This window comes from Mixophyes fleayi, chromosome 1 (assembly GCF_038048845.1).
Source record: "Mixophyes fleayi isolate aMixFle1 chromosome 1, aMixFle1.hap1, whole genome shotgun sequence".
NCBI lineage: Eukaryota > Metazoa > Chordata > Amphibia > Anura > Limnodynastidae > Mixophyes > Mixophyes fleayi.
Window position 1 is genome coordinate 216,929,686 of NC_134402.1, and position 25,896 is coordinate 216,955,581.

Below are 25,896 nucleotides of genomic sequence, written 5' to 3' on the forward strand. Positions count from 1 at the left end.
AAATATCTTCACTAACTGTTTATGAGGTATTTAATATTTAAAATCTTACGTTACACATAATCTAGTTGTCTTTACCTCTTTTACTGTTCTTATTGCAGTATTTAATGCGTGAATTGTTAGACTACCTTTCGGTATATCTTTTGGTATAGTTAAAATGGTCATTAGGACATAGAACCTGTTGTTAATTTTTTTGAATCCCACCACTGGTTGGATGTGTGTGTGCGAAGCAATAAAGTATGTAATTTTCTTGTTTTTGCAATGTTTATTTTTGTATCCCATATAACGGAAAAAACCTTCAGTAATCTTCCTTGCAATACATGTGTGAATATGCTATTATAAAATATTGCTTTGCATGTCTGAGACATCTAAACTTAAAAAAATGCTCCAACTTTAGAGGCACTGTGAGCTGCACTCTTTTTTCTCGGAAGATAGACCAATGTTGACATTATCATTATCATGTGTTTCAGACCACTCCTGATAGTGCCTCTGATGAAACAAAATGAGACCACTCAGGTTTTGTACTCAGGAAGTTTCAAATGTCTAGAAGAACCTGAAGCTGAAAATGAATTAACCCCAAAAGGCACAAGTAGCATTTGCTGAGTGCATGTATAAAGAAGAAAACATTGATGCTCTCTGCATTCACTAAATACACAATACTGTTCCAACTACTAATACTGAGTATTAAAAACTGGGAATGTCAGTTCTACATATTGGAATATATGTTAAGCTGGCCAACTCATGCAAAAGACTTCCCCTTCTGGTTAGATATACATGAAATAAAACCATTAATTCTAAACTTTAACATTACCATTGCTATACTTTTTATCTGCATTGAGGCTTACCTGCACACAGCTTTCAAAGGCAAATCTTCCCTAAGCAATAGCAACTATTGGACACATATGACCTAAGTCTCTAAGGAGAGCAAAGCATAAAAAAGGAGTAAATGTTCTCCGGGACAAACCATGTTACAATGCAAGGGGTGCAAATTAGTTTACTATTTTGCACATAAGTTAAATACTGGCTTTTTTTTCATGTAGCACTCAAATACTTGATAGCTTTATTTTTACACTGAAATTTAAAGTTGGTCTAGGACATGCCCTATCCCAACTACAAATCTGTTGCCACATTTTAAATTTACCTCCTCCTCTAATTCAACATGGTTTTGCCCAGGTGCAGTTGGTCCTTTTATATGCTTTGCTCTCCTTAATGACTCAGGCCCTTAGGGTTTCCCCTGGTGCAAGTTGGATTTAATTAATGTAAAGAACTAGAAATGGATTGAATGAGAGATGGGCATGAGTTGGTCAGCTTAATATATTTTGCAATATATGTAATTAACATTCCGCTTTTAATACAGAAAAGGAGTTAGAATAGCATTAATAGTGTATTTGAATTTTTGGTTATACAATGAGGACTCCCCTTTCTTGCATCCCAGACTGTACATGATGAGTTCAGAAGATCAATGTCTTTCTGAATGCATGTAAGTCATGAAAACTGTGCTTCAAGGGTTATATTTAAGCAACACAAATAAAGTGTTTTCAGACTTTTGGGATACAGTATGCATACAGGGCCTGATTAATTAACAAATGCAAAATGAATTTAATGTGCATTTTAATAAAAAATAAAAAAACACATACATCGGGTACACGCGCACCTGTATTCAACAAGAAGTGTTTCTGAAGATATGTTTGTTAATTAATACAGGTCTAGGACCTCTCTGCTCTAACAGACAAGACCCTGCAGGATACATCATCATCATCATCACCACCATTTATTTACATAGCGCCACTGATTCCACAGCACTTTACAGAGAACTCATTCACATCAGTCCCTGCCCCATTGCAGCTTACAGTTTAAATTCCCTAACATTCACATACAGACAGACAAACAGATAGAGAGAGAGACTAGGGTCAATTTTGATAGCAGCCAATTAACCTACTAGTATGTTTTTGGAGTATGGGAGGACCTGGATGAAATCCACGCAAACACGGGGAGAACATACAAACTCCACACAGAACACATCCAATACATATGTGGAATAAAAAGACATAAATGAACACACAAAAGAACTGAAAATCACATACCTTTGCGAAACACAAAGCTTTAATCGGACACTGCTGCGTGCGCTCGAGCTTTGCACGCGCTTACTGTACATTGAGTACAGTAAGGGTGTAGTAATGGTCCTCTGTACTTGAAAATGAATTATACATTGCTGCCTTCACTGGTGTATGGTCCTGTTTTGGACATTCGCAGAGTAACTGTGTGCGTTATATGGAACGCATCACCATTTACGCTCCTTAATGAATCAGGCCTACAGTGTCTAACAAATTCTACCATTATATTGACTTTAGCAATAGACAGTGATTTGATGCAGGTAATTTTAATTGGTTTGTTTTAAGCAAGTCTACAGCTCTAACAGTGATTTAAATTTATCGGAATATGACAGGTTTGATTACAATTTCTCATTGTTCTGCTTGTGTTGTTAAAAGACTATAACTGTATCCTCTCTCTTAATTGCACAGTTAAAATTGCTATTCAATATTTTTTTTTTCATATGGTACAATGGATTTAAACAATGAAAAAAACTGTGGTATGAAAACAAGCAGTTTGACAGCAGCATTTCTAGTTACTCATTAGTTACTTGTCTGTATGGGAGCAATTACATAAAAATGTATTGTTACCTTATCATTAAAATCTGTACATAAACTCATTTATAATAAAATTAACAAGAAAGTATAGTCATGCTACACATCCTGTAGTAGTAGAAAATTTGTTCTGTAACCTAAAACTCATGAAGAAACCTGGATGGCAAAACCCATTGTCAAATAATAAGATCGGTGGTCAATTTGACAGCATCCTGGAAAGTTCAGATTGTCTGGTAATTTGGGCAGAACAACTGGACTATAACAGGCAAGTGCAATGTGATCTGTGGATGACCGCATACATAGACTGATAATAGATGTACCCTACATAGGCAGTGTACCCTATTTTGATCACATTTGATTTGGCAGATTCACTGTCTAACATAGGGACGTGTCTGGTCAACCAGATCATCCTGTGTGGCCAGACTGTTGTTCGTTCTTATTGTGTATCCTGAAATGTATCCCTGTATGGATAAACATTGTTTTACATTATTATATTATGAATCAACTGTGTACAGGTAAAATACAGTACTTTTGTCTTTAAGAAACAGCAAACATTTTAAAAAGGATACACAATACATCACACTTATGTAGATTAGTGTATGAATACTGCATCAATTCAAGAACACCTGTATTCAGACGATGAATATTTACAACACATTTTTTTGTAGAAAAACTTTAGCAGTAACAATTGATAAACTACAGACATGGGTAAATAAAAATGTGGCAAGGCTTTGAACCATGACTGGGCAACTCTGCATGTAAATATGCACTGTTTAATTAAAATTTAAGACAGGTTGTACCAAAGAGTTTGGTATGCTGGGCATAATAGTCAACAGTTAATAAGCCCAGAGAATACTCTTCCTTTTTAAAAATAATTTACTATTGATAGTGGTTGTTTTTATAAACAAAATGGCAACATCTTCAAGTAACTTCATATTTAAGATAATCACTTTATCTGACTGATACAGTTTGAAACACCAGTAAAATGTAGAAAAAAAACAACACAAAACAAAAACAAAAAACACAAAACTTTCCCTTCAAATGTCTGTTTGAAACTACTACCACATACAATATATAACTAAATCAATGCAATTAAAAACACATTTCAGTACTGGGCTACAAGTTACAGGAAGACATATGATAAGAAGATTCAGAGGTAGGTAAGTGCCAACTTCACCTACAGAAAAACAGACATTTACTGATGTTTTAGAATATACTCAGTATTGCTTGTAATTTCACAGCATATTTTAGAACAGGTGTACAATAGAGAGTGATGTACAAACGGTTTCAGCAAATACTGTAAACAGAAAAGAAAACACTGATGGCTTGTGCATATATAGTACAGCAGTTGTGTATTTGATTTTATATCGCATGTGGAATAGAAAACAAAAATGCAGGTCAATGTAGTGAAATTTTATTGTGTTTCGTTAACTCTGAGTTATAACTTGTGGTAGTATAACAGATGCACAAGCTATACCAGCAAAGGATTCTGGAAAGTGCAAGTCCCTTTCCCATTCATCAGTTTCTGCATTGTATACTTGTACAATACTTGTCACATTGTTCAGGTGCCAGTTGTAACCCCCTACAATAAAGATCTTCTTATCCAGAAGACAGCAGCCAGCTTCAGACTGTCCTGCTCTCATTGGACTCACAGTTGTCCACACGTCGGTCTCTGGAGCATAATACTCAACAGCCAACACATCAAAACATCGGTCAACATGATCCATCCTCCCACCAAACACATACATTTTGTTTTTAGCTCCTACCATTGCATGGAGAACTCTTGGTTCATTCATTGGATTTTTGAATTCCCACTGGTCTAAAGAAGGGTCATAGCAATGCAAGGCTTTTTTGTCTTCAACAGACACTCCATAGCCTCCTGAAATATATAGCTTGCCCCCAAGTGTGGCACCAGCATGGCCCCAAGTTCTGCGTTTCAGTGAGCAGACATAGGTCCATTCATTCTTCTTTGGACAATACTTTTCGACAGATGCCAAACTGCCTGATCTGTTTCTTCCTCCAGTTGCGTATAACATGCCATACAAAACATGCAGTTGAAACTGAATTCTGCTCTCCTGCATGGGTTGAATTCGTAGCCACTGATTTAAATGGGGATCATAGCGGAAACAAACTTCCACAGCTCCTTCCCCGCTTCGGTACTGCAAATGCTGCCCTCCTACTACATACACAAAATTATCCAGCACTGCAACACAAGCATGGCTGCAACCAACTTCCATTTCATAGAGTTCTTTAAACTGACGAGCACTCATGTCAGGCAAATAATACACTTTACTGCTCACTGTACGGTCATTATCTGTATAAGGTGTTCCACCAAATGTTATAAGTGAGCATACATCTGACCTTATGATCGTCCGGTGAGACTGCATCTCATGCTGCCGAAATGGAAGAATTTGATAGTTGAAAGCCTCAAGTAGATACTGCCGGCAAAGGACATCCTCTACCATGATGTCTACAATCTGGACACTGTCCACCAACTCAGAAGACTTCATCAATGGAAACCGAATATGGCAAAGAACTTGACTAGCATTAGCACGACGAGAATAATCAAACTGCAGCCAACGAATAGCAGCATGAAATAAATCTATTTCACTGCAGTTTTTTAGCTTATTGCTTTGGAGGAAGAAAACTAGCCTCTCTAAAGGTAAATGAAGAAAATCTTCTTCCTCAGAAATTTTAAGAAAGTGTCTAAATGTGAATGCATCCACAGACTCTTTCAGAGATGTCAAACTAAAAGTTGTAGCCATCTGTCCAATATTCAAACATGTCTCCACGCTCATTGCAGACTTCAGGAACTCTTCACAAAGTTCCACAACAGGTACCATTTGGAGAAACACTGCAGCTCCCAGGACATCATGAATACAGTCAAGGTCGAGAGTAACTTCTGCACTGTATGCAAAATCAATGATGTGTCGTAGTCCTCTAGATGATACACCTTTTAATTCAATAACATCTTGACTGGCTTCTCTCATTCCGCCTGTAAACATTGCCCTTTAAAAAAAACAAAAAAAACAAAAACAGGAAATGAAACTGTATGAATATTTCATTACATTTTAAAATTTAGTTCATTAATAAATACAATATAAATAAATAAGGTTTCACTTATCAACTATATTTCCCTTTTAAAACAGTAAAGAGAGTTTAATTGATATGTACAGTGTAAAACAAACTTTATCTTACATGGTTGTACAAATAAGGATTGTTATAATAAAGATCAGAAAATAATTGTTTTGCCCAAAGTGGATGAGAGCATGAGAATTTTTTGTTAAAAAAAAAAAGTAATTAAACTTAACTAGAAGAAAGGTAGGGTAATGGGTGCATAAAAACAACTTATGGTTTGTGAGCCCTTTGTGTCCTATCACAGCAATTTTACCACCTTTTTCATTTGCTAGAAATCTTTAACTTGCAATGCATTTTTTTGTTACATATTAAAATGCATGTAAAACCACGTAATGGGGATGATGCAGGGTTGGCTGCAATTGCAACACAAATTGTGCTCACTAAAAGAGCTGCAAGATACACACAGCTCTGCACCAGTAGCATATTAGTACGGCTTACATCGGGCATGCCTTACATACACTTATGCCCAGTGTTTGAAGTGGGAAGGTATACAGTGGTATGCCATATTGCCACTTCTACTGCTTTCATTGTAAAACTATCAAATTCCATGCACTCACATTTTCCATACCACCACTTCGACCATTGCTTATGCCTATATTTAAAACCATTTGTTTTGTTTGCAAAATACAAATTCGCTATTAGGAATTTTAAAACTTCAAAATCTCTCTAATACAGGAGAAACAACTCCCCATCCTGCATACGTGAAAAATGAATTTTTTTTTGCTTAGATGCACAAAAGCATAATTAATATATGCACCGAAGTAAACCTCTATCAGTGTTAGTGGAACATTTGCAAATAGCCAACCACAAGCAGTTTGCTATTATTGGCGACCATGATCATCATCTGCTGTTTGTAACTGCCCTTAACCACTCACAAATAACACAGCTTTTGTATTTCAGTTGGCATTTGTTCGCAAATACACAAACTTTCCCTCACTGTACTTGGCATATGTTAGAACGCCCCTTCCCTCCCCCATCCTACCTCTCGAAGCTCAAGCGGGCATAATTGCTAGAAACTGCAAAAGGCACATATGAACAGGGCCACTTTTCTGGGCATGCACAGAGTGATTTCACTCAAGATGCGCTATGCAAACTGGCGTAGTGCTCACTCTGCATAGGCTCCAACAGGGCCGGACTGGCCATCTGACACTTCAGGCAAATGCCAGAAGGGCCGATGGGTAGTTGGGTCGATCCAGCCGGCAGCATGCCTGCCCGAGCAGCAGCAGCCCACTGTGCGCTGCTTGGCGGACAGTTTCATTGATGTGCGGCCATGTGAGTGGCGCACATCACTGCGCACAGTATTTTAATATAGTGTGCGTGTGTGTGCACAGTATTTTAATATAATATGTGAGGGAAGGGAGGATCTTAATAAAGTGTGGGTAGTAGGCTATTTAATGGTGGAGTGTAGGTGGAGGCTAATAATTTAAGGTGAGGTGAAGGAACCTTTAATTTAATGCTGGGGTGGTTTAGGGCTATCAATTGAATATGGGGCTGATTTTGGGGAGGAGGGCTATTTATTAAATGTGAATTTGAATTATTTATTGCCGGGGATGGTTGTGAAAAATGGCTATATTTATTAAACTTTAATGCTATTTAATTTATTGCTGGGACTGTTTGGAGGGGGGGAAATATGTTTTGAGTAAATGGATATACTGTAAATTTAATGTTGGGGCTGGCTGTATGGAAAGAGGTCTACCTATTAAATGTGAATATTATTATTGTGGGGACTAGAAGGAGGCTTAATTATAAAACATGAGTGCTATTGTTTTAACACCGGGGCTGATTGGAGCCATTTTTTTTTCAAAATAGGGCATCCAATATTCCAGGATGAAGACAAGAAGGAACTGAGCTAAAGAAACCAGCTGCTACATGTGGTTGCAAGTGACCAAGACAGGTAGGAGAGAGCAGGACAGTCTGCCAACTATCCTGAATCTGTTGGGGCAGTCTTGAATTTCGTGACCTTCTCACTTAGTCAGGATTTAGTCCGACTGTAAGGACAGTTGGGAGATATGTCTCGCTTCACAACGTACTGCTTGTGAAGGCAGAGCTGTGAGCTTCTAACAGTAGTGCCTGTGTATTTGTCTAAAATGATAACCATGTTACATAATAGGGGCCCTGCTATCTTAAATACCCTGGGCCCCCTGAGCCTTAATCCACCTCTGGTTAGGGGAAGGGAACCGATAGCTGCTCCCAGTTCCTGGACAGGACAGACTGCAGAGCAAGCCGGGGAGCTCTAAATTTCACAAGATTTGGTAATCTCATGAAACAAAGAGATTCCCTGCTCACTACAGGAAATTCCCACCCTTATGGATGTCAGCAGCACCAGAAGCATACATAAGTACAGTGGGCTGGGGGTGTCATAATGTGCCTGGGGGGATGGCATGATGTGGCTTGGAGTACGTGATAAATATAATGTTTTATTATAATGTATGTATCAATTAGGGATGAGCGCACTCGGATTTCTGAAATCCGAGCCCACCCGAACGTTGCGGATCCGAGTCGGATCCGAGACAGATCCGGGTATTGGCGCCAAATTCAAAAGTGAAACTGAGGCTCTGACTCATAATCCCGTTGTCGGATCTCGCGATACTCGGATCCTATAAATTCCCCGCTAGTCGCCGCCATCTTCACTCGGGCATTGATCAGGGTAGAGGGAGGGTGTGTTAGGTGGTCCTCTGTGCTGTTTAGTTCTGTGCTGTTTAGTTCTGTGCTGTTTAGTTCTGTGCTGTTTAGTGCTGTGCTGTGCTGTGCTGTTTAGTGCTGTGCTGTGCTGTGCTGTGCTCTGCAGTATCAGTCCAGTGGTGCTGTGTGCTGTGCTCTGTCCTTCTGAGGTCAGTGGTGCTGCTGGGTCCTGTGCTGTGTCCTGTTCAGTCCAGTGGTGCTGTGTCCTGTGCTCTGTGCTTCTAAGGGCATAGTTATTTCCCCAATATTCCCCTGTGTTTAAAAAAATAAAAAAAAGTTTTTTTAAAAAATACCAAAAACTACTTTAATATTTTTTAATTACCACAAAATTTTCACAACCAATCCTGCAGTATAAGCCCATTGGTACTGCAATATTACCAAGTTCACACATTCAGCAGTAAAAGTCCAGTGGTACTGCAATATTACAAAGTTTACACATTCTGCAGTATCAGTCCAGTGGTGCTGTGTCCTGTGCTCTGTCCTGCTGAGTTCCGTAGTGCTGCTGGGTCCTGTGCCGTGTCCTGTTCAGTCCAGTGGTGCTGTGTCCTGTGCTCTGTGCTTCTAAGGGCATAGTTATTTCCCCATTATTCCCAAGTTTTTAAAAAATAAAAAAATATATAATAATTATAACCAAATTTGCAAAACCAATCCAGCATTATAAGTCCATTGGTACTGCAATATTACCAAGTTCACACATTCTGCAGTATCTTGTGCTACATATAATGGAGACCAAAAATTTGGAGGATAAAGTAGGGAAAGATCAAGACCCACTTCCTCCTAATGCTGAAGCTGCTGCCACTAGTCATGACATAGACGATGAAATGCCATCAACGTCGTCTTCCAAGCCCGATGCCCAATCTCGTAGTACCGGGCATGTAAAATCCAAAAAGCCCAAGTTAAGAAAAAGTAGCAAAAAGAGAAACTTAAAATCATCTGAGGAGAAACGTAAAGTTGCCAATATGCCATTTACGACACGGAGTGGCAAGGAACGGCTTAGGCCCTGGCCCGTGTTCATGACTAGTGGTTCAGCTTCACCCACGGATCTTAGCCCTCCTCCTCCTCCCCCCCCTACAAAAAATTGAAGAGAGTTATGCTGTCAGCAACAAAACAGCAAACAACTCTGCCTTCTAAAGAGAAATTATCACAAATCCCCAAGGCGAGTCCAAGGGTGTTGGTGGTTGTCAAGCCTGACCTTCCCATCACTGTACGGGAAGAGGTGGCTCGGGAGGAGGCTATTGATGATGTAGCTGGCGCTGTGGAGGAACTTGATGATGAGGATGGTGATGTGGTTATTGTAAATGAGGCACCAGGGGGGGAAACAGCTGATGTCCATGGGATGAAAAAGCCCATCGTCATGCCTGGTCAGAAGACCAAAAAATGCACCTCTTCGGTCTGGAGTTATTTTTATCCAAATCCAGACAACCAATGTATGGCAATATGTAGCTTATGTAAAGCTCAAATAAGCAGGGGTAAGGATCTTGCCCACCTAGGAACATCCTCCCTTATACGTCACCTGAATAACCTTCATAGTTCAGTGGTTAGTTCAGGAACTGGGGCTAGGACCCTCATCGGTACAGGGACACCTAAATCCCGTGGTCCAGTTGGATACACACCAGCAACACCCTCCTCGTCAACTTCCTCCACAATCTCCATCAGATTCAGTCCTGCAGCCCAAGTCAGCAGCCAGACTGAGTCCTCCTCAATACGGGATTCATCCGAGGAATCCTGCAGCGGTACGCCTACTACTGCCACTGCTGCTGTTGCTGCTGTTAGTCGGTCATCTTCCCAGAGGGGAAGTCGTAAGACCGCTAAGTCTTTCACCAAACAATTGACCGTCCAACAGTCGTTTGCCATGACCACCAAATACGATAGTAGTCACCCTATTGCAAAGCGTATAACTGCGGCTGTAACTGCAATGTTGGTGTTAGACGTGCGCCCGGTGTCCGCCATCAGTGGAGTGGGATTTAGAGGGTTGATGGAGGTATTGTGTCCCCGGTACCAAATCCCCTCGAGATTCCACTTCACTAGGCAGGCGATACCAAAAATGTACAGAGAAGTACGATCAAGTGTCCTCAGTGCTCTTAAAAATGCGGTTGTACCCACTGTCCACTTAACCACGGACATGTGGACAAGTGGTTCTGGGCAAACGAAGGACTATATGACTGTGACAGCCCACTGGGTAGATGCATCCCCTTCCGCAGCAACAGCAACAGCTGCATCAGTAGCAGCATCTACAAAATGGCTGCTCATGCAAAGGCAGGCAACATTGTGCATTACAGGCTTTAATAAGAGGCACAACGCTGACAACATATTAGAGAAAATGAGGGAAATTATCTCCCAGTGGCTTACCCCACTTAGACTCTCATGGGGACTTGTGGTGTCAGACAATGCCAGTAACATTGTGCCGGCATTAAATATGGGCAATTTCCAGCACGTCCCATGTTTTGCCCACACCATTAATTTGGTGGTGCAGCATTACCTCAAGAGTGACAGGGGTGTGCAGGAGATGCTTGCGGTGGCCCGCAAAATTGCTGGACACTTTCGGCATTCAGCCAGTGCCTACCGCAGACTAGAGGCACATCAAAAAAGCTTGAACCTGCCCTGCCATCACCTCAAACAAGAGGTTGTGACGCGCTGGAACTCCACCCTCTATATGCTGCAGAGGATGGAGGAGCAGCAAAAGGCCATTCAGGCCTACACAGCCACCTACGACATAGGCAAAGGAGTGGGGATGCGCCTCAGTCAAGCGCAGTGGAGACTGATTTCCGTGTTGTGCAAGGTTCTGCAGCCATTTGAGCTTGCCACACGAGAAGTCAGTTCCGACACTGCCAGCTTGAGTCAGGTCATTCCCCTGATCAGGCTGTTGCAGAAGCAGCTGGAGAAAGTGAGGGAGGAGCTGGTAAGCCATTGCGATTACACCAAGCATGTAGCTCTTGTGGATGTAGCCCTTCGTACGCTTTGCCAGGATCCGAGGGTGGTCACTCTTTTAAAGTCAGAGGAATACATTCTGGCCACCGTGCTCGATCCTCGGTTTAAAGCGTATGTTGTGTCTCTGTTTCCGGCGGACACAAGTCTACAGCGGTGCAAAGACCTGCTGGTCAGGAGATTGTCCTCTGAAGAGGACCGTGACATGCCAACAGCTCCACCCTCATTTTCTTCCACATCTATGGCTGCGAGGAAAAAGCTCAGTTTTCCCAAAAGAGGCACTGGCGGGGATGCTGATAACATCTGGTCCGGACTGAAGGACCTGCCAACCATTGCAGACATGTCTACTCTCGCTGCATTGGATGCTGTGACAATAGAAAAAATTGTGGATGATTACTTTGCTGACACCATCCAAGTAGACATGTCAGACAGTCCATATTGTTACTGGCAGGAAAAAAAGGCAGTTTGGAAGCCCCTGTACAAACTGGCTCTATTTTACCTGAGTTGTCCCCCCTCCAGTGTGTACTCGGAAAGAGTTTTTAGTGCAGCGGGGAACCTGGTCAGTGAGCGGCGAAGGAGGTTGCTTCCTCACAACGTTGAAAAAATGATGTTTATAAAAATGAATAATCAATTCCTCAATGAAGTACAGCACTGCCCTCCAGATACTACAGAGGGACCTGTGGTTGTGGAGTCCAGCGGGGACGAATTGATAATGTGTGATGAGGAGGAAGTAGACACTGTAGGGGGAGAGGAATCAGAGGTTGAGGATGAGGACGACATCTTGCCTCAGTAGAGCCTGTTTAGTCTGTACAGGGAGAGATGAATAGCTTTTTTGGTGTGGGGGCCCAAACAAACCAATCATTTCAGTCAAAGTTGTTTGGTAGGCCCTGTCGCTGAAATGATTGGTTTGTTAAAGTGTGCATGTCCTATTTCAACAACATACCTCTCAACTGCAGCTCATCCCTCCTCTGCGGGGATAATGTCTCCTGTGCTCTGACACGTCACTCTGTGTACTCTCAGCCTCAGGATCTGACACTACAGCTACCATGCCTCTTGTAGCAGCCCTCACTCCAGGGCCTCTTCCATGTGCAGTGTCCCCCTCTCTCTTGGGTTCACTATAGTGGCATGGAGTTCTCCCCCTCATCCAGGGCACACATTCCTTGCCCTGGCTCAGTCACCACGCTCAGACTTCCAGGCAATGCTGGGGGAGCCTGGGAGCTTCCACCCCAGGTCCCCAGCTACAACTCTCCTCTCCTGTGTCTTCTCTCTCTTTCTGACACTTTAAAGATCGTGCCTTTAAATGAAAAAGTCAGTCTTCATTGCACGACTATGTGCAACAGGGACATTTTTTTGGGTTTACAAAGTCAAACAATAACACTTCGACCCTGTCTGTCTGGGGTCTCTCAATGACGAATTGTCTGTAGCATGCTTGGAGGAGGTATTGTGGCCCCGGTACCAAATTGTGTACCGGGGCCACCACACTACGCAGTCAAGATACTTGTTTGGTGGAATTCAGACCAGTTGAGGGTTTTATTATTATATTGTGTGGACCACTCTATCTATACCACACTACAACTCTATACCACTCTATTTCCTACTTTAATTCTATTTAATTCTATTTCCTACTTTAATTCTATTACTAATTAATTACCATAAAGAGGAACAAAAAAAACCAATTTTACCAAAAGTATAATATGACTTAGACTTACAAACACTACACTTTAAAGATCGTGCCTTTAAATGAAAAAGTCAGTCTTCATTGCACGACTATGTGCAACAGGGACATTTTTTTGGGTTTACAAAGTCAAACAATAACACTTCGACCCTGTCTGTCTGGGGTCTCTCAATGACGAATTGTCTGTAGCATGTTTGGAGGAGGTATTGTGGCCCCGGTATCAAATTGGGTACCGGGGCCACCCCACTATGCAGTCCAGATACTTGTTTGGTGGAATTCCGACACGTGGAGGGTTTTTTAATTATATTGTGGCCTCGGTACCAAATTGTGTACCGGGGCCACCACACTACGCAGTCAAGATAGATAGATGCGTATTGCGTATCATAGATAAAGTACATTCAGTGGTGTGGGGCAAATTGAAAAATATTCCAAATGCACTGACATTATCAAAAACAAGAGGTTGTCACACGCTAAAACTCCAACATGTATATGATGGAGAGGATGGAGGAGCAGCCGTATGTGTAGTGTAATGCAGATCTGTTGAAGGTTTTTTATATATTTTATTGTGGTGCCCAGTGCCCACTCCTCTACGCAGTCCAGATACATTTATTGGTGCGAATCATAAAAGTTCAGGGTTTTTAATATATATTGTGGTGACCCACTCCTCTACGCAGTCCAGGTACATTTATTGGTGCGATTCATAAAAGTTCAGGGTTTTTAAGATATCTTGTGGTGACCCACTCCTATACGCAGTCCAGGTACATTTATTGGTGCGATTCATAAAAGTTCAGGGTTTTTAATAGATATTGTGGTGACCCACTCCTCTACGCAGTCCAGGTACATTTATTGGTGCGAATCATAAAAGTTCAGGGTTTTTAATATATCTTGTGGTGACCCACTCCTCTACGCAGTCCAGGTACATTTATTGGTGCGAATCATAAAAGTTCAGGGTTTTTAAGATATTGTGGTGACCCACTCCTCTACGCAGTCCAGGTACAATTATTGGTGCGAATCATAAAAGTTCAGGGTTTTTAAGATATTGTGGTGACCCACTCCTCTACGCAGTCCAGGTACAATTATTGGTGCGAATCATAAAAGTTCAGGGTTTTTAATATATATTGTGGTGACCCACTCCTCTACGCAGTCCAGGTACATTTATTGGTGCGATTCATAAAAGTTCAGGGTTTTTAAGATATCTTGTGGTGACCCACTCCTATACGCAGTCCAGGTACATTTATTGGTGCGATTCATAAAAGTTCAGGGTTTTTAATAGATATTGTGGTGACCCACTCCTCTACGCAGTCCAGGTACATTTATTGGTGCGAATCATAAAAGTTCAGGGTTTTTAATATATCTTGTGGTGACCCACTCCTCTACGCAGTCCAGGTACAATTATTGGTGCGAATCATAAAAGTTCAGGGTTTTTAAGATATTGTGGTGACCCACTCCTCTACGCAGTCCAGGTACAATTATTGGTGCGAATCATAAAAGTTCAGGGTTTTTAAGATATTGTGGTGACCCACTCCTCTACGCAGTCCAGGTACAATTATTGGTGCGAATCATAAAAGTTCAGGGTTTTTAAGATATTGTGGTGACCCACTCCTCTACGCAGTCCAGGTACAATTATTGGTGCGAATCATAAAAGTTCAGGGTTTTTAAGATATTGTGGTGACCCACTCCTCTACGCAGTCCAGGTACAATTATTGGTGCGAATCATAAAAGTTCAGGGTTTTTAAGATATTGTGGTGACCCACTCCTCTACGCAGTCCAGGTACAATTATTGGTGCGAATCATAAAAGTTCAGGGTTTTTAATATATTGTGGTGACCCACTCCTCTACGCAGTCCAGGTACAATTATTGGTGCGAATCATAAAAGTTCAGGGTTTTTAAGATATTGTGGTGACCCACTCCTCTACGCAGTCCAGGTACAATTATTGGTGCGAATCATAAAAGTTCAGGGTTTTTAAGATATTGTGGTGACCCACTCCTCTACGCAGTCCAGGTACATTTATTGGTGCGAATCATAAAAGTTCAGGGTTTTTAAGATATTGTGGTGACCCACTCCTCTACGCAGTCCAGGTACATTTATTGGTGCGATTCATAAAAGTTCAGGGTTTTTAATATATATTGTGGTGACCCACTCCTCTACGCAGTCCAGAAAGATACCTTGTTGCAACGTTTTGGACTAATAACTATATTGTGAGGTGTTCACAATACACTGTAAATTAGTGGAAATGCTTGTTATTGAATGTTATTGAGGTTAATAATAGCCTAGGAGTGAAAATAAGCCCAAAAACTTGATTTTTAAACTTTTTATGTTTTTTTCAAAAAAAATCCGAATCCAATACCTTAAATCCGAACCGAGACCTTTCGTCAAGTGTTTTGCGAGACAAATCCGAACCTCAAAAATAACGAAAATCCGGATCCAAAACACAAAACACGAGACCTCAAAAGTCGCCGGTGCACATCCCTAGTATCAATGCCCCATGTTGGCTACACCCACAACACAATGTAGTCATGCACTAATCGGCGCCGCCACTGTGCGGCGGCACACAGATTCTTTCCTGCTGGAACGGAGGTGGGCCTGTGTACTTTAAATGCCAGGGCTGATTTTTAGCCCCAGTCCGGCCCTGGGCTTTAATATGTTTAGGTGTGTTTACAAGTGCATTTAATTTACGTTTTTTAAACCTGTATCTATGACAAAACAGGAAGATGCAATTAAACACACATGCAAATATTTTTAAAATGCATCTCACATACAAAGTGCTGTCACAGATACTAATGTAAGTTTTCAACTGTGTTGACATACTAAAATTAAACAAAAAGTGCAACCCAAGTTAAACACGTGTGAAAATGCAAAAATATACAGCCTTATTTGGTATAATGATTTTTATTAAAATATTAGTATCAGACGTCATCCCCGCGCCTCGCTTGCTATGCAACGGGGACGCTCCTTCCGGTCGGCTACTGCGCATGCGCGCCCATTGCCTACCGACCCAGCTCTCCCTGACTCTGTTTTGGATTCTCCCTTTGTCCTGCATTATACTCTCCGGATTGGCCCTTGGCTTGTTGACTATTCTCTGCCTCCTGATTTTGTACCTTTTCTGCCCGCACAGTTCCAGACTTCAGCTTGTATGACTACGATTATCTCCTCCATCTCGCAGGTAGCTCCCTGGAAGGGCCGCGACCTGCACGTCGTTCATGCGAAGTCCAAACTTCCTTGCGGGGGTCCCTGGTGAACACCGGCGGCGTTAGACTCCACGCCTCCTAGTGAAGCAGTGCCAATACCCGCAGGTGCCGCCATCTTCCTCGTGACAGTTTGCTCTGGCCATGTCGACAGAAACACCAGGTGAACCGTCTGCCCGAGACCTACTTCTCCACCTTGCCCACAGAGTTGAAAAACAGGAGTCCGAACAGGCGTAGTTGCTCCAATGCATCCAGGTTGTCGCTGCACGTCTCGAATGTCTCCAGGCTTCTGTGACCTCTAGCCGTTCCTGTGACAACTTCTGGGGCCGCGGCTATCTCATCTTCTTCTGTCGTGGCTTCTACCGCTTCCTTAAAACTTTCTACTCCGGACAAGTTTGATGGGGAACCCAAGAAATGCAGAGGATTCCTTAACCAGTGTCTAATCCACTTTGAGTGTAATCCTGCATCCTTTCCCTCTGAGCGGATAAAGGTGGAATTTATTATATCCCTCTTATCTGGCCAAGCCCTTGCCTGGGCCACCCCCCTGTGGGAACGGAACGACCCTCTCTTGTCTAATGTGTCTTCCTTTATCGAGGCCTTTCAGAGAGTTTTCGATGAACCCGGCTGGGTATCTTCTGCTGCCTCCAGTCTTTTGAACCTTCGCCAGGGATCTCTGACAGTCGGTCAGTAAGCGATTCAATTTCGCACACTCTCCTCCAAACTCAGGTGGAATAATGAAGCTTTAGTGGCAACATTCTGGCAAGGCCTAACAGATAGCGTCAAAGAAGAATTAGTTTCACGTTAACTCCCAGCGGATCTTGACTCCCTGATTTCTCTATGCAATCGCATTGATCTACGCTTTCGGGAGCATACTCAGGAACGTTCGGCCACCAGACGGATCTCTCCACGCCTTGCTCCTCTGTTTCAGAACCCTGCACCTTTGGAGGAACCAATGCAGATTGGCCGTTCCCGGTTATTCCATGAAGAACGTCAGCGACGCTTTAAGCAAAATCTGTGTTTGTACTGTGGGGAACCAGGTCATGTTATATCTTCTTGCACCAAGAGACCGGCAAACGTCCCCTCCTAGTCCGTGGCAGGGAGGCCGACCTAGGAATTGGGGTTACTAGTCCCTACTCAAATTCCGTCACCGATTGCCTCATGCCCATCTCCCTGGATACTCCGGTCGGCCCCTTTGAGACCTTAGCCTTTGTGGACTCCGGCTCCACCGGGAATTTAATATCTGCCACACTGGCATCGCAACTCCAATTGTCTATTCAAAAATTGCCTCAGCCGCTCTCGCACTGCGGTGGATGGGAATCGAATTTCCAATGGTTCCATTTCTCACATCTGCTCTCCCATTCGGCTGACGGTAGGGGTGCTACATTCTGAAGTTGTCGAGTTCTTGGTTCTTCCCCGTTCTGTGAATTCTGTTATTCTAGGATTACCTTGGCGCAAGCTTCATTCTCCCCAATTTGATTAGAATTGTGCGATGGTTATCTCATGGGGCTCCCGATGCTTCAAGTCCTGCCTCTCCGGCATTAAACCTGGACAATATTCTCTCAAGTGTCGTTTGACTTCTCCTCAAATTGACTTGCTGTCTCCCTACACCTCCTTCCTGGCTGTGTTTTGCAAGACAGCTGCTGAATCTCTTCCTCCTCACCGCCCCTGGGACTGCGCTATTGAGTTACTTCCGGATAAACCGCTTCCCAAAGGCAGAATCTATCCACTATCTCTTCCCAAGAATTCGGCAATGGCAACATATATCTCCGAAAATCTCCAGCGAGGCTTCATCAGGAAATCTACCTCCTCCGCTGGCGCAGGATTTTTCTTTGTTAAAAAGAAGGATGGAACCTTACGGCCTTGTATTGATTACCGGCGATTGAATGCCATCACTGTCAAGAACAGGTACCCCTTACCACTTATCTCCGAGCTTTTTGACAGGATCGCTGGATCAAAGATCTTTACTAAGTTGGATCTACGAGGGGCGTAGAACCTCATCCGCATACGCCCAAGTGACGAGTGGAAGACTGCTTTCTGTACCAGAGAAGGACACTTTGAGTACCTTGTCATGCCCCTCGGCCTTTGCAACGCCCCTGCTGTTTTCCAGTCTTTTATTAACGAGATTTTTCAAGACCGCCTCTACGTTTCTGTGGTTGCCTACCTAGACGACATTTTAATCTTCTCTCCTGATTCACCTTCCCATCGTCTTCATGTGAAAGAGGTCTTATCCCGTTTACGTTCCAATGAGTTATATTGTAAGCTCGAAAAGTGTGTCTTCGAGGTTCTACAGATTCCCTTTCTGGGCTACATTGTGTCGGGAACTGGTCTCCAGATGGACCTGTGAAGTTATCCGCCATTCTCAATTGGCCAAGACAATTGGCCTAAAGGCTATTCAGAGATTTATTGGCTTCGCCAACTATTACCGGCAGTTTATTCTGCAATTTTACTCCATCATTGCTCCCATCACTGCCTTAACTAGCTAACTAGAACATCGGCTAATCCCCTGAACTGGTCTTCAGGGGCCATCTCCGCCTTTGAATTACTTAAGAAGGCCTTTTCATCTGCTTCCGTGCTTGCTCAGCCAGATCAGAACAGACCCTTCCTAGTAGAAGTGGATGCTTCCTCTGTCGGTGTTGGGGCAGTATTATCGCGGGAATCCATCTCTGGGACACTCCTCCCCTGTGGCTTCTTCTCTAGGAGATTCTCTCCCTCCGAGGCTAACTACGGCATTGGTGACAAAGAGTTACTTGCAGTAAAGTCTGCGCTTGAGGAATGGCGTCACCTTCTAGAGGGCGCTCTCTACCCGGTTAGTCTTCACCGATCATAAAAACCTCATCTATCTTCGGGATGCTCGGTGTTTGAATCCCCGTCAAGCCAGGTGGTCTTCATTTTTTGCTCGGTTTGATCTGAAACTCACTTACCGCGCTGGTACTCCGAATTCCAAGGCCGATGCCCTCTCCCGGTCCTTCGATATCTCTGATGTCCCACCCATTGCTAAACCTCCACCGGTTATCAAACCTTCCTGCATTGTGGCCATCACTCGCACCCCCCCTGTTGGTTGTTCTTTTCTAGAATCCCACCTACGTCTGAAGGTGCTCCGTTGGGCACATGTTTCAAGATTTGCTGGACATGCCGGTACAGAGAAGACCCTCTCACTATTATCTCAGCATTATTGGTGGCCAACTGTCCGTACGGATGACCGGGACTTCATAGCCTCTTGTACTATCTGTGCCCAGAACAAAGTTCCTAGGCAACTTCCCGCGGGACTATTGCAACCTCTTCCCATTCCTGATCATCCTTGGTCTAGCATCTCAATGGACTTCATCACTGACTTGTCTCCCAGCTGTGGCTTCAACACCATCTCGGTAACAGTGGACAGATTTTGCAAGATGGCCCATTTTGTCCCACTAAAGGGTCTTCCATCTGCCTCCAAATTGGCACAAGTTTTCATCAAGGAGAACTTTCACATCCACGGTTGGCCTCAGGAGATAATCTCTGACCATGGCGTCAGTTCATATCTCGCTTTTGGAGGGCCTTTTGCAAGGATTTAGGCATCGCCCTTAAATTCTCTTCTGGCTATCACCCTCAAACCAACGGGCAGAAAGAACGGGTGAATCAGGACTTGGAATTATTCCTCCGCTGCTTCTCATTACATAACCAGTCCAATTGGAGTCTTCTGCTGCCTTGGGCCGAATTTGCCCACAACAATCATAGACATTCCTCTTCTGGATATTCTCCCTTCTTCACTGTGTACGGTACCCATCCTATTCTCCCCTTGTTCTCCTCTATGTCTCCCACGGTTCCTGCCGCCCATGACATGATTCAAGATATGGCTAAACTATGGGCTTCCACTAAGCAGAACCTCCTAAAGGTCCGGACGTCACTATAAATCTTCTGCTGACCACCATCGGAGATTAGTGCCGGTCCTCCAGGTTGGGGACAAAATATGGCTGTCCACGTGGAACCTTAGATTACGGGTCCACTCTATGAAATTGGCACCTCGCTTCATTGGTCCCTTTCCGGTGATTCAAGTAATTAATCCAGTTACCTTTAGACTTCAACTCACTCCTACTTTGAAGATCCACAACACCTTCCATATCTCGCTCCTCAAACCGGTGGTACTCAACATATTCTCTCATGTAACCCCTATTCCTCGATCCATTCCCACCACTACAGGTGACGAGTATGAAGTTAGTAAAGTCCTGGCTGAACGCAAACTTTGAGGTCGTTTGCAATACCTTGTGCCTTGGAGGGGTTTTGGACCCGAGGAGAGGTCTTGGGTTTTTAAATAAGATTTACATGCTCCATGGTTGTTGGCTGCCTTCTCCAAGCAGCGTTTACTATCCGCTAACTTCTCCAATTGTGAGGGGGCTAATATCAGACGCCGTCCCCGCGCCTCGCTTGCCGGGGACGGTCGTCTTCTCCTTTTGGAGCGCCCTGTTGCTAGGCAACGGTGATGCTTCTTCCGGTCGGCTACTGCGCATATAATGCGCACCAAAAGCTGTCCGGACAGGAAATCACCTCCAATAGTAAGGTTCCTCTTGAAAACAAGGTTGGGAAATAACTTTGTGCACAGAAGTTATAATAATCCTCACAATCTTCTCACTGAATAGGAATACAAGCACTGAGCAATAAGAAAGTCTTTGCCAAGAGAAACCTTACTATTGGAGGTGATATCCTGTCCGGACAGCTTTTGGTGCGCACCACAGAAACAGCTGAATCTAGCAGCCGTCGGAGCGGCATAGAGGCGAGTGATTTACTTTCCGTCTCCCAGAAGCGGGTAAGCGATTTTTTTTTTGCCTATAACACAATATGGGCTATTACCGCTAGATACTACTCTTTCCTCCTAAAACGGGGAAGATATTTTTGCCCAAATACATCGCGGGCTACTACCTCTAGATATTATTCTCTTCTCCCAGAAAGTGGGTAGGACATTTATGCCCTAAATACATCGTGGACTACTACATGTAGGATTACCAATTGATGGAAATCTACACACCTCTTATAGGGAGGAAGATTGTTTGCGTATATAGATTTGTATCAAGTTTCATACTGCCGGATATAACGTGCATAATAACTGTGGAGTCATCTGGATTTCTTATTCATCAAGGAGATACATTGTTGCCGTATATTTCCATACTGATATAAGATTTTATTTTATTTTGTCCTATGAAAAGGAGTTTCACTCATAGTATTGGGTTAAGACGCTAGAATCCGTTTTCTGCAGATTTTAAAGAGTATTGATTGGATGCTGTGTATATGCAATTATTAAGGGGATATACTTAGAGATTTATGTACAGGTATATTCTCAATTTTTTGTACATATGTGAGATTGTGATGGTCCAATAAGTTGGTATCATTAAATTTTGATTATACAGTTAATAAGAAGTGGATTTGCGCATTCATCCTTTTTCTCTTTCTATATTGTACTATAGGAGTGTCAGAATCACTAGGTGGAATTGATGATACCTGCCAGCAGTTGGCGCTACTGAGTACTGAGGCGCGGAGTCTAACACGCCCCTGGTTTTCACCAGGAACCCCCGCAAGGAGGTATGGACTTTGCTGCAAGGGACGTGCAGGTCGCGGCCCTCAGTATCAGTCAGCTGGCGAGGTAACAATTGAGGCAGCGGTGAGAGCCCACCAGGATGCAGGATGGAAGAGTAGTCAGCAAGCCGGGTCAAAAACAGAGGAACGGCTATAGCCAAATCAGAAGCAGGAGAATGGTCAGGAAGCCGGGTCAATACCAAATATCAGTCTAAGCCAGAATCAGGAACCAAGGAGAAGTCAGGAACAAGCCGGGGTCAGAATCCAAATAACAGCAACACAGGAACAAATGCTGGAGCAAGGCTGAAGACCAAATACTCTGGCACTAGACATGTGTCAGAGGCTGCCTTATATACCCTAAAGGTGCCTCCTGATAGGGTTAGGGAGATTTTGGCGGTAAGAAATGCTCGCTGTAGACAGGTGAGCAGAGATAGAGTCCCGCTGCTAGGCAACAGGACGTGGTTGCTTGGAAGGTGCAGGCGTCCATCTCCTGTACCAAGTGTCAGTGCGGAGACGGCGCCTGACAAGGAGATAGGACACTATCTCCATTGAATTGCTGCAATTTACTTCTTATACTGATTAGCAACATTCAAATTGTAGCGCCAGAGATGTTGTGAGTTTTTTATGATGATAAAAGGCTAACAAATTCCCGTAACACTGTTAGCACCGCCGCGACTCTCTGGGCTCCCCTGCTGGCGTCCCGGCCGTCACTATGGCGACCGGGACGCCACTTCCGGTTTCCGCGTCCCGGTTGCCTGGGCTCCAGGCTCCCCGACGCCGCGCCCGACCAGCTGGTTAATAGGTGGGCGCGTGCGCACAGGACTAGTTAGGTGATAGCCAATCATGGCTATCCAGGTGTCTAGGAGGCAGTTTGTCTGTGGGTCATTTATTATTATGCAGCTGTACAGTGCATTACTATTGGCCACCAGCACTACTATCTATTAGGCTACTCCTGTGAATACTTGTGAGGGCTCTTCCCTGATTGGCTGCTTGGACTATTTAAGGCAGTGAGGACTGAGCCTCACTGCCGGTTATAGCGTCCTGTTCCAGTACTGCTGCCTGCTATTTGTTCCCGAGATTGATTACCCGTGTATGACCTTTGCCTGTTCCTGGACTCTGAACCTGTGCTTCAGACCATGATCTATTGCCTGAACCCAGATTCTAAACCTCTGCTAGTGACCCTGATCTTACGCCTGTCCCTGGATCCTGTACCTATGCCTGTGATCTTGACCTTTCTGCCTATACCTGACATATTCTCTGGTGCCCTGCCCAGTCTGCTGACATCTGGCGTGTCGCTACTCCATGTGCAACCTCCTATACTTGTGCACTGCCGTGTAAGCATAAACTCATACTACTCTGAGCATAAGACCTGGGGGCATCTGAGTACCTGTGAGCACAACCAGTCTCTATGGGAAAGGTGGCTGCTAAAGGTGAAGACCTCTTCAATCTGTTCTATCAGTTTATGTTGCACTGGTAACCATAACAAACACACTGTAAGCACTGTATACTTTTGTAAAACAGTGTTGAATTGCAGTGCACCCAAAAAACAAGTAATACATTATGCAACTATACTTGCTATGGGCCTGATTCATTAAGGAAAGTATAGCAAAAAAAATGAGAACACCATAATGCATTAGAGGGGGAGGTAAATTTAAAATGTGGGGACAGATTTATAGTTGGTGTAGGGCATGTCCTTGATAAACTTTAAATGTCAGTGTAAAAATAAAGCTATCATGTATGTGTATGCTACATGAAAAACAGCCAGTATTTAACTTATGTGCAAAATAATAAACTAATTTGCACCACTTACATTGTAACATGGTTTCCTCTCCATTAATGACTCAGGCCCACAGATTTAGCAATGATAAGGTGCACATTAGATTGGATTCTGCTGCCAACTGGATCACCCTATTGTGCAACTCCCACTTTCACATTACAGAACAGTGTTCTAATAAGTGTTTAGGTGATCACGTGCCAGTTCCACCAATGGCGACGAGAGAAGTAGTGCCCTGGTATCATTTTATTCAGGCTGAAGATTTAAATCCAGTAACATGCAGCAAAACATTAGCAATATAGTCATCCAGAAGTTTTACCACATCTGCCTTTCTTTGCCCCCCCTTTGTGTTATCTGTCCTTGCTTTCTCTAGTTTGTGTATCTGTCTGTCTCCATTTACCACTCTTATCATATCTATCCCCACCATCCACTTTTCCCCTGTGACCCTCGCAAGTCCACTTTACCTCTAGCCATGAACCTACTCCCAACCACCCCCTTTCTTATTCTCCCTCTTTTTACTATCTTCCTCCTCTTCTACTGAAGTCGATGGGAGTCCTGGTGGCTGCAAATCAGAAGATACATGGACGATCCTGAAGATGGCAGGTAAGCACAATATACTGGTTTTAATAATTTTTGCTGAGGGAGAGCGACAGAATAATAACCTTTTGATACATTATGGGATGCTATTGTGATTTTGAGACATTACCATCATGGATAGGGATCCATTGAAGATGAATGCAATAAAAGGCAGATTTATCAGAGTGAAAAGCTCTATTACCAACCAAAATCGGAGTGTCCACCAGCAATAGATATTTTTTATTTTACCCCATACTTTAAGTGTTTACCAAGCCTTTGGTGCATTGTGATGTGGGGAAGTGGCTTGTTTTGTTTTTTGTTGTTCTGTGGGAATGTGTGTTTGGCGACTGTCTGAAGTAATCATATGCCAGTCAGACCTTTTGACTTGCTAGTGGGTCTCCTGCCTCTGAAATAAAATCCAGGAAATCACAGCAAGTTTTCTAAGAATTTCATAGCGAAGTATAAATATTAGTGGCTTTCCATATAAATCCGTGTTTTGGTAAACGGGGTTATATCCTGATTCTTAAAATAGCCTGTGTCCAAATCTGTATAAAATGCACTGACTTGTACACTGAAATGTATCATTCTGATGTTCCATCTGACCTGACCACTTATACCTTGAATCAGTGGAACTGTCCTTGTCAGGACACTTGAGCAATAAACATCACTCTGCTTCAAGACCCTGCTTGACAACGTCTTCAATATTGCTGTAATCCTGTGACCTGCCGATTATACCCTAAAATCTAATCTGTTCTCCGGCTGTCTGAGGTTTAGACCCAAGCTTTTCCAGTACCACCGCTCTGCCTGCTACCCATGCAGCCCTGGTTAGTGTGATAGGCCAGGGGGGATCCATCCACAGGAACCCGGATCCATAGTAAGAGTTCAGGAGTACCAGCCCGGGTACACCAGCAACGAGGTACACTAGCAGCGTCAGTTACCCAGAAGGAATGTGGTTCTGGGTGCCATAGAAGGAGCTCAGTGGTGGCAGCATTGTAAGCCCCTCCTACTGCAGCAAGAGGGCGTATTTGTGATAACGAAAGGGAACAGTGGCAAAGTAAGCCCAGCTGGTTCCCAGCAACAACAGACAGAGTGGCATAGGTGGTCTATCCTGTCACAGATTCTGATCGTGCACGCTGCAGAATTGAAACAACAGTGTTCCATCATTGAACAAGATTTTTAGTTTGGTTTAACAATCAAATTAAACGATATGATGTGCTTTGGAACGACAAATCGCTCATCGTTGCAGTGTATACACTAGCGCAATATCGGGCCGAACAGTCATTTATCGGGTGATTGGCCTAATATCGTCAAACCCCTGTAGTGTGTCACACTTTTCACTAGGAATATCACTGACTGGTATTTGTGCTACTAACCTGAGAGGCGCGGAGTCTAACACACCACCGTTGTTCACCAAGGACCCACGCAAGGAGGTTTGGGCTTGGCTGCGTGTGATGTGCAGGTCGCGGTTCTCCCAGGAAGTCACCAATGGAGGGTACCCAGACAGGCCGAGTCGAAACCAAGGAAGCGAGGTACCACGGAGAGAAGACAAGAGTAGTCAGGGACGGTCCAAAGGTCAATTCCAGTGCGGGCAGCGAAGTACAAGGGAGATCCGGGAGAGAGGTCAAACAAGCCAAGGAGTCTATACACAGGAGGTCAGGAACAGTAATAGTAATATAAATGCTGGAGCTGGATGGAACCAATACTCTGGCACCCTAATGGTGCCAGAGGGAAGTTTAAATAGGGGCAGACAGGAA

The 25,896-nt window shown here is 43.6% G+C and overlaps 1 protein-coding gene across 3 annotated transcripts in view; it reads right to left on the reverse strand.

The window, feature by feature from the left end:
- Nucleotides 1-3,395: 3,395 nt before the first annotated feature.
- KLHL26 (kelch like family member 26) overlaps nt 3,396-25,896 on the reverse strand; it is a 64,229-nt gene continuing 41,728 nt past the window's right edge. For all 3 annotated transcript variants that reach the window (XM_075205205.1, XM_075205195.1, XM_075205198.1), the window contains one exon: nt 3,396-5,651. In XM_075205205.1, the coding sequence (XP_075061306.1) occupies nt 4,070-5,651 (1,582 nt within the window). In that variant the 3' untranslated portion in view covers nt 3,396-4,069. The remainder of the gene's footprint in view (nt 5,652-25,896) is intronic.